This window comes from Hippocampus bargibanti, linkage group LG13, assembly GCF_051943395.1.
Source record: "Hippocampus bargibanti isolate YZ-2025 linkage group LG13, ASM5194339v1, whole genome shotgun sequence".
Lineage (NCBI taxonomy): Eukaryota > Metazoa > Chordata > Actinopteri > Syngnathiformes > Syngnathidae > Hippocampus > Hippocampus bargibanti.
In genome coordinates, this window is record NC_142746.1 from 22,827,054 (window position 1) to 22,836,653 (window position 9,600).

Sequence of the window (9,600 nt, forward strand, 5' to 3'; positions counted from 1 at the left end):
AAGCACAAATTACGTCATTTTAATATTTGTAATTGCATCGCGTGAAGGAAAGATAGAGGTTGTTGTGAAAGTTCTGATGGGAAGTACGTAGAGTTCCTTTCCTGTTTCCTTTTCCACTTTCTGACAGTTTCTTCAACTTACTCGCACATCGGCAGCAGGTAAAAATGACTCTTATTATTTCACCCACGTTGCTTTTTTGATTAATCAACATAATAATAAGGAGGAGATGAGACTAATTTCAGCGTAACTCGGATTTATGGCCAAACCCATCACCATCAGGTATTTGCCATATGCCGACAAGTGAGCAAAAGTGATCTGGAATCATTTTGCTTACATTTTTGTTGCAAAAGTCCCACCGTACCCGAATCGCGAATGCGATTGTGCAAAGACGTGTCCGGAGATTTGCGTGAGGTTTTATAGCTCTACATTCGGACAACTAGGGGTCGCTAGTACAACTTTATTAATCTGGCCATCCACGCGCCGAAATTACAAACATTTTGAAATAAAATCTTTGATGACTAAAATGCAATCATTAAATATAGTCATTGGATTGTAATATTGGATTACATGAAATGTGTCTTATTACAAACATAATAATACATTTAATTTCTAAGCGCATATGTATGTATAATGTATAAAAACATTATATAACATATTTCGATGTCAAACTCTAGCCCATCCACTGCCAGTCGATGTGCAAAAATGTGGCCACTCCGGTGCCAGGGTTTTTGTCATTTCCACTCAAATTGCAGGAGCCACAGAATGCACAGAATGTGCTGTATGTCATGCATATTAGCATATTTGACAATAAAGCTGACTTTGACTTTGAATATTGAGTGTTAGGACTACATAAACATTCAATACAGTGTAAGAAACCTTAGACTCTCTTCTTTCATCAGAAAATAAGAGTTCATTGGAGTTATCTGAGCTTGAAATGGGGGCGAATGCTGCCCCCTCGTGGAAGAGGAAAAAAAAAACATTGCCAGATGTCTGACCAGCGCTTTATCTGCACCCCCCTTGCAAGGAAAAAAAACCCCAAAACCCGAACAAATTCGGGAAGGGCGTTCCACGCCATGCATTACAATTCCCGAATAAATTCGGTCATGGCAGTGAATGAGTTAAAAAAAGACTTTCTTTCCAAATAATTGATGAAATAAAGGTTTGTCAAGTTAAATAACATTTTGACTTGAAAATGTTTTTTTTTCTTCAGCAGAATAACTTTAGTTATCGGGTTGGACCCCTGAGCGTGGTCACCGCGGTTACCGTTAGGTAGCGTCGATGCCGGACTTTACGGTGCAATTCCTGAGCTCACTTGATCCAAAACTCTGCAGGCCTCTCTCAAACTACATTTCCCAATAATACTTTTTACAAGGTAACACGTGGACGAAAAGGACAGCAATGATAATGCCGCCAAATGGGACTTTCCTCATGCGATGCGACCATGCCAGGAAGCAAACAAGTCATTTTGGTTTTTCTTTCCATCTTCTACAGAATGACGGAGGCTCAATTGATCAACGGCTACGACAGCGACGTAAGTTCTTTGCCATCTTTTGATTGGACGTCACGTCGGTGCCCCAAATGGCATCTTTACAAAAGGGCAATTCGATTAGCTCATTGCTAACGTAGCGTGACCGACATGCCCGCGCGTGGCGGTTTCAGTTACAGTTCAACTTGACGCCGTACGAATACATTCCTCCGGTGGACGTGAAGACCGAAACATACATACCCGAGACAGGTAATCTGGTCTTGCGGTGATGACATCATCAACGTCACAACCGCGCGCCTCCGCTAACTTGTTTGGGTGTTTCAGCACACGGACCTTACATCCAAATCATCGAAGAGCCCAAACAGGTGAGCAGCAAACGCGCTAGCTAGCTAGCTAGCGTGGGCTTTTGTTTTGGACTTTGTGACCTATTGTTGTCTTCTTCTTGCAACCATTTTGCTAGCGTGGATTTCGTTTTCGTTACGAGTGCGAAGGTCCGTCGCACGGCGGCTTGCCGGGCGCCTCCAGCGAGAAGAACAGAAGGACGTACCCTACGGTCAAGGTGAGCTGCGCTGCTCCAACGCCCTCCTCGAGGCTTTGGCACCCCGGTTGAGTTTTTCCGCACGTATGCCAGATCAACAACTATGTGGGTCACGCGCGGGTGGAAGTCCAGTTGGTGACCCACACGGACCCGCCCCGCGTTCACGCTCACAGCCTGGTGGGACGTCACTGCAACGAGAACGGGACCTGCACCCTGGACGTGGGACCAAACGACCCGAGCGCCTCGTTAGCGATCCTATCTGGTCTTTCGTACGGCGGTTGTCCGTTCTGGACGCTTTTGACATCTTGGGTCTCTCGCGGTCGCAGTTTCAGCAACCTGGGTATCCTCCACGTGACCAAGAAAGGAGTAGTGGAGGTTCTGACGCGTCGTCTTCGAGACGAGTGGCGTCGGCGTCGGGGAGGCTCGGCCCACCTGACGGCGGCGGAGGAGAGTGCCCTGAGTAAAGAGGCCAAGGAGCTGTCGAAGATGGTGGACCTCAACATCGTCAGGCTCAAGTTCACCGCCTTCCTCAAAGACAGCAACGGGGGGTTCACGCGAGCGCTCAAGGCCGTGGTGTCCAACCCCATCTACGATAGCAGTGGGTTCCCCGTCAGCGCCGCTCCCCCTCCCCAAACGGACCGAGCGCCTCGGTCGTTCACCCCAGTTTTTCTCCCACTGATGCCAGAATCTCCAAACGCTTCCAACCTGAAGATCTCCCGCATAGACAAGACGTGTGGATCAGTGCTCGGAGGAGACGAGATCTTCCTCCTCTGTGACAAAGTCCAAAAAGGTGCCAAGTAGGCATGTTTCGTCCGCCAAACACCATATCAAAATATCGTTCAGGCAAAGCTCTCAAAGGTTAACGTATGCTGGTGGATCTCCGCGCTCGCATAAAATCCTTGTAATCGGCGCAAACGCGGTCGCGTTAAGACGTCATGTTTAGTCACATGACCACCGCGGTTGGAATTGTCGAGCCAGATTCCTCATTGGTCAGCGATTAATAGGCCTGTGAGTTAGGCCGTCGTAAGCACGTACATCCCGAAACATGGAGTGAGGCAAAGGCGCTGATGGTCAATCTTTGCCGCAGACGACATCGAGATCCGCTTCTACGAGGACGAGGACGGCGGCTGGGAAGCTTTCGGCGACTTTGCTCCGACTGACGTCCACAAGCAGGTGAGGCGAATGGAGGCTGCCCGCAGGCCTGCTTCCAGATCTCACGTGACCTTGGCTTCCTTCCTTTCTTCTGTTCCTTCCTTCCTTTGCTCCTCAGGTCCCTTCCTTCCTGACTTAGGGGCCTTCTTTCCTTCCTTCCCTCCTTGGGTTTGTTCCATCCATTCTTCCTTGGCTTCCTTCCTTCCATCTTTGGGTTCCTTCCTTCCTTGGATTCTTTCCATTCTTCCTTCCTTCCTCCCTCCCTTTTTTCCTGACTTGGATTCCTTCCATCATTCCTCCCTTGCCTTCCCTCCGCCAGTACGCCATCGTGTTCAAGACGCCGCCGTACCACACGACCGAGCTGGAGCGGCCCGTCACCGTCTTCTTGCAGCTCAAGAGGAAAAAGGCGGGCGACTGCAGCGACCCCAAACACTTCACGTACATCCCGCACGTTCAAGGTCAGCTCCTTCACCTCGCTCGTCCTCCTCCCGCGTTACTTTTGTAACCTTTGACCTATCCCAATCGAGAAATATAAAGCGGGCACAAGTTGCCGTTTCCTTGCAGTCTTCCGAGCGTTCGGATTTGGAGCCTTTTGCTTTGAATCGAGAAATAAACCCACTTGGAAAATTAATTTTTTTGCTTTTTCCCACGCGATGTTCTTGTTGGGGTCCCATTCAGACAAAGAGGAGGTTCTGAAAAAGAAACAGAAGCCCCTCCCTCACTACGAGCCTTGGCGAGGGGGCGGCGAACGCGGCGGAGGAGCCGGCGGCGGATTTGGAGGGGGAGGAGCTACGGGTGATGGTGAGACCAATCCAAACAACCAAAGCCGAACGCAATCGTGAAGCTTTTGCCTGGTTTTTTCTCTCCTTGAGGTTTTCACTTCAACCAGCACATGAACGGCGCAGTGGGGGGATCAGGAGGGGGCGGAGTTTTCTACTCAGGAAACGTCGGGCGCTTCGGAGGAGGTGGAACGCACATGGTTGGCTCCGCCTCCCAACACAGGCAACTGTCAGTCATCGGTAGGTCACCTACTAGCACGTCGCGCTAAGGGTCGTTCAAAGGTCACAATTTGTGACGGGTTGCTGTGTTGTAACGCGACCCATCCGCAGCTGCCGCCTTCCAGGCCGGAGCGTCCGGCGCCGCACGTCAAGCTCGCTCCGCCCTCCTTCGCTACTGCGCAAGCGGCGACGTTCGGTTCCTCCTGGGCCCGCACGGACGCCTTTGCGCCACGCGGGACGCCGTCGGAGACACGTCAGTCAGATTTCAAGGACCCCCCTCCCTTGCCGGACGCTACTTCCTTTCTAAAGTCCCGCCTCTTTTCCTTCCGCAGTCCCCTGCACCTGTCAGTCATCCGCCAGCAAATGGCTGTCACGTGCCAGTTGATTGACACCTTGCATAGCAGCGGGCGGGGGCACGTACTCGACGTCGCCAACCATCTTCAGCAGGTCGGTACACCGCAAAACAAAGTCGGCGGACGGGGAACAAATCACGTGAAGGAAAACGTCGGCGACGGCGTGGAATGTGATTTGCCCGTCAGACGGCGCTCCACTTGGCGGTGCTGACGCGTCAAGCGCGGGTGGTGGAGGCCTTGATGAGGGCGGGGGCCGACCCCGGCGTGCGGGACCGAGACGGACGCTGCCCGCTGCACCTGGCGGCGCTGGGCGGCGACGTCGCCACGCTACGCGCCGCGCTGGCTAACCTGGGGGAAAGACACGCCCACCTCTTGACCGCAGCCGATTACCACGGTGAGGGGGAGGGCGTGGCTCATCATGCCATCTGGTCTTTTTGGAGTCATTTCATCACGCGTGTCAGTTGAGTGAGATGTCATTCTGACGAAGACCCGCCATCTTGCATGAGGCGCTAGACGCCTTTGCAAGGGTTGAGGGGGGGAGCCGTTGGCATAGCGAGAGTGAGTTGAAGGCGCAATTGTAAACTTTTCTTTTTTATTCGTGTTGCCTTCAGGCAAAACGAGAACGTGGACTTGCTGTAGTTGAGACTCCCGTGTTTCGGCACCAGATGTTCGGGTCATTTATTCATTATTTGATTAATTAAGGCGCGAGAGGAGGAGAGAACGGCCTAGCTGTTTGGGAGAGCTTTTGGAAAGAGCGGCAGGATGTGACATCATCGACCGGATGTATCATAACAAGGACGTGTAAGAAAAAGACAATATGCGAATTGCCTTAACGCGTGCATTTGCCACGGCGTCAGGTACGGCCCCGCTTCACCTGGCGGTTCGTCTGGACGGTCACCGTTGTCTGCGCCTGCTGGTGGAGAGCGGCGCCAAGGTCAACGCCCCCGAGCTGAAAGGCGGACACACGGCTCTGCACATGGCCATCAATCAAAACCTCCTCAAGGTCGCCTGCACGCTGGTCACGGAGGTAAGCGCGCGACGCGCATCCTGTGGCTTTTTGGTCCAATGAGGACGGTCCTGAGTCGCGTTTTGATTTTTTGTAGCTGAAGGCGGACGTGAACGCTCGCACTTTTGGGGGAAACACGCCTCTTCACCTGGCGGCCGCCGCCCAGGCGCACGCGCTGTGCTCCGTTCTGCTGGCCGCCGGTATGAGCGCACCAAGCCCCGCCTCCCGCCCAAGGACGGCCACTCTCTGACGCTTTGCCTTCAGGCGCCGACAAAGACGCGGAGAACGACGAGCCGCTCGTTTTAAGCTCCTCCTCCGATGAAGAAGAAGAAGAGGCGGGGACCGAGGCATCCTCACAACCGATCAGCTGCCGGAAGAGAGCAATGGGCGGCCACACGGCGCTGGATCTGGCCAAATGTCACAAGGTAGATAAAAGTGTCACGTAGTCATTCCCGGAAGGGGGAGTAATCGTCTGATGCGACAGGTTCGGAAGCTTCTGACGTCCGTGTCTGTTCGCCACTTGACCGACAAGATCAAAGACAGAGCAGGTTTGTCTCATCTGTCCGTCCGTCCGTCCATCTTTTGCGTGTCACTTCCTCCATGTTTTTGTTTTGGTTTTTTTTGCGTGGCAATCCGCCGTCCTTTTGCAAGTAAAGTAAATGAATCTTTGTGGTTTCGATCTTTGACGTTCTAGATGGTGAGCGTTGGCACATGGACGCGTGGATGCTGCGTGAGCTGGTGGACACACTGAGCGACGCGGGCGTTCCGTGGGACAAACTGGCCGACAAATTGGGAATGAAGACCCTGGCTCACCTCTACCGGGATAGTCCCGCCCCCTGCCACAGTCTCCTGCAACACTACCAGGTCAGGATGCCACACCCCCTCCGCGTCCTAATGGACGTGGTCACCGTCCTCCTTTTTCTCATTTTGGTCGCTGTCATGGCGGCACAGCTTGGGGGCGGTCCCGTGGAAGATGTACTGGAGGCTTTGGAGTCGTTGGGGGTGCACGAGGGCGCCCGCCTGCTGCGCCGCCACGGCCAGCAGAATTGCGCTGACGCGCACGCGCCGCCGCCAGACAAACTCAGACAAGGTGCGGACAAACGCGCGAGCTCCCTATACATTGCACTGTTCTTTTTTAACTCATTCACTGTTAGACCATGTGCAAAAATGTGTCCGCTGCAGTCCCAGGGTTTTTGTCATTTTCACTAACATTGCCGGACCCACAGAATATTGAGGTTTAGGACTACGTAAACATGCAATTCAGCGCAAAAATCTTAGACGGGGAGTCTTTCATCAGAAAAAAATAGTTAATTCCCAAGTTATATGGGTCTAAAGTTATCTGAGCTTGAATTGGGGGCAGATGTACAAAATACAATACAATACAATACATATATCGCGCTGTAACAACAGCCGAAGGCGAAACAAAGCATGGACATGGACAAAAGCTAATGCTGCCCCCTCGTGGAAGGGAAAAACATTGCCAGAGGTCTGACCAGCACTTTATCGGCAACCCCGGCAAAAAAATATTCTTTGGCTTTTGACTTGGCACGCAACGTGGTTCTTAGTTTGACTTTCTACTCTCATTTTTAATTTCTTATTTTATTGTCATATGAATTCCTTTTGCTCTCTGTACAGAATTTTGGATCTAGACAGTGGTTGTTTTAAAGTGCTCGAGAAATACAATTATTAATTGAATGAATTAATTGTCTAAGTTAGGAGCTGGCTCCGATTTAGAGGTAATCCACTCACCATATCCGGGAAGACCAGAATGCGGGGCCTCAAATGTGGGGCTCTCAATGTCAAGCAGTCCACCTGACGTCATTGGTCTCACCTTCACTCAGTGCACTTTATTGTCCCAAAACCAGTTTGTCCTTCATCCTGAATGTCTTACACATCTAACCTCTTGAAATCTTATTGTCTTTATTATATAATAATGGAATGGACATTTGGATCGAATGTTTTCAATTAATGTGAAACAAAATCGCTCAATTATTGGTGGGTGACAGTCTGACTTAGCAGCTAATGCACATATTTCACATGAGGGGGGTTGGGGAACACATCTGAGTCCAATTTACAAAAAGTACTGATGAAGGTTGGCCCTTCTGTCATCTATTAGCAGAGGAGAAGTTGATGGCGTCGCCTTATTCTGTGTAGTTGGCGTAGATCAATTCACACAAATGGTTTCTTTCCCTTTTTGAGCTGGGTCAAAAATATGGATAGTGGATGATGAGACGATTTCCCACGGCGTTTGACGTTTACTTCCGCTTCAACGCGAGACCGTTCAAATCTCCAATTGGACAATTTCAGACAGACGCGTCAAAACATTAACAACCATTTTCGTTTCGTCGCTTAACTTGTTGAAGAGCCTCAGACCAAACCAAGGTTTTAGTCTTAACGGCGTACATCCAAAGCAATTCATGTTGTTTTTTTCCCTCCATTTTATTTCTGGCGGAAACGACTGCTGCGTGTTATTTAGTTAGTACGATCGTATTTTTTTTAATACATCTCTAAAATATTCGGGAAAAAAGCTGATTTCAAATGGTATAAGGCGTTTTCTTTTGGATTGTCCCAGTCCGGTAAACGTTACTTACGTGTGTGACGACGACGACGACGACGTGGTGGACGTTCGGCCACCATCGCTCGAGTGGCGATGGCGGCACCAAACGGGAACAACTTGTAAATCTCCTCCTGCGGCGGTTGTTGCCGTTCTTTCATTACTTTCACGATTTTCTTCCTGTCTACCTGGTTAGTGAGTAAAATAGCCCGAGTCGTTCGCGCCGTGCTATGGACTGGAAAGTCAATTAGTCGTCCTCAGTCCTCACACACCTGTCTCCAAAGTCCCTGGCCGGAAACTGTATGCCGGCTCCTATTTTTCAAAATTAGACGTCACCTCTGAATTGCAGACGGTATGTTACGAATGGAGAGAAAAGTTCCACGAGTGTTTAGCGAGCAAGAGATTTTCTGTCTCGTAAAGATAAACGTTTATTAAGTCAATAGTTTAACGACACCAAAGACCATTTTATAGATCCGGTTTTCATTGTCAGCTTTTTTTCGCAACATGCAAAAAGCAACGTCAGGCCGTCTTTATTCGCGTTGTACTTGTTCTGCCTGCTGTTTATTGGCATTCCACAAACGAATTCATGATAACACTCGCCGGCTGTCACTCGGCAGCTAACGTGAGCTTAATGTGAGCTTATGCGAGCGCTTCAATCACTGAGGCAAAATGATGAAAGTGGCTCAGGTGAGCAGCCCATATTAGCCAATGTCGAAAATGTTTTCCATCCGCCGTACAGGTGACAATTTGCACTCTGGACAGGACTTAGCCAAGTTGAGTGAAAAAATCAACTTGAAAACAAAAAAGCCTCTGCTAGCTTAATGCTAACACAATGGAAAACACCGAAGGCAGGGTAATGATTAGCATTGATAGTTGTGGCGTCAAAAGCCTATGGGGCAATGGATTTTTGGACACAAACAGTGCTGCAACACACGCAGACGAACAGGTGTACATTATTTATCCTCTGCGAAGAGCGACGAATATTATTGCACCGTCCTCGGTCTTGGTGACTCAGAATGGTGGCCAACATAACACATTGATTTGAAGCATGGAAATCATGATACGTAGATACATTCTTTCTATTCTATTGGGCAGGAAAAGAAACATTTGAGAAAAGAGCGTGCTCAAACACTGATCTCAAGGCGCCACTCAATGACGATGATGGCCGTTTGTTATCTGTGCTCAATTCAGAATCGACAGTGGACAGCGGCTTCAGCAGTCAGCCGATAGAAGACGAGCAGCCGCCCGCAGTCAATCACTGAGCGTCAACTCGACATGCCACCACTCACTCACTCACCCACAAAAATAAGCAAAAAAACAAGTTCCCCGGTCGTCATTTAAGATGACAACCATATTTGTGTTCATTCCTGAAAAACATGTTGACGTGTGCGTGGTGATCAATAAATATATTCAACAGCTGTAGTGTGCGGTCATTATTACGGTCCTGATGATGAGGATGTCTCCCGTTGTCATGACGACACTCCTTCAGGCTGTGGCCATAGTTGCCATGGCG

General features: G+C 50.0%; 1 protein-coding gene across 2 annotated transcripts; it reads left to right on the forward strand.

Annotated features, from left to right (window-relative positions):
• Positions 1–198: 198 nt before the first annotated feature.
• On the forward strand, positions 199–9,505 carry nfkb2 (nuclear factor of kappa light polypeptide gene enhancer in B-cells 2 (p49/p100)). 2 transcript variants are annotated; one of them, XM_089012763.1, is made up of 22 exons: positions 208–300; positions 1,492–1,531; positions 1,660–1,735; positions 1,811–1,851; positions 1,947–2,045; positions 2,118–2,269; positions 2,351–2,622; positions 2,710–2,814; positions 3,112–3,197; positions 3,496–3,634; positions 3,855–3,977; positions 4,049–4,195; positions 4,286–4,427; positions 4,507–4,621; positions 4,714–4,921; positions 5,385–5,554; positions 5,631–5,733; positions 5,798–5,958; positions 6,018–6,081; positions 6,228–6,397; positions 6,485–6,623; positions 9,279–9,505. In XM_089012763.1, exons 1-22 carry the CDS (start codon positions 257–259, stop codon positions 9,347–9,349), a joined length of 2,667 nt encoding a protein of 888 aa, XP_088868889.1. In that variant the 5' UTR covers positions 208–256; the 3' UTR covers positions 9,350–9,505. The 2 variants fall into 2 exon arrangements, with proteins under 2 accessions (XP_088868888.1, XP_088868889.1); XM_089012762.1 differs by having other exon boundaries at positions 199–300; positions 2,118–2,622.
• Positions 9,506–9,600: the final 95 nt, after the last annotated feature.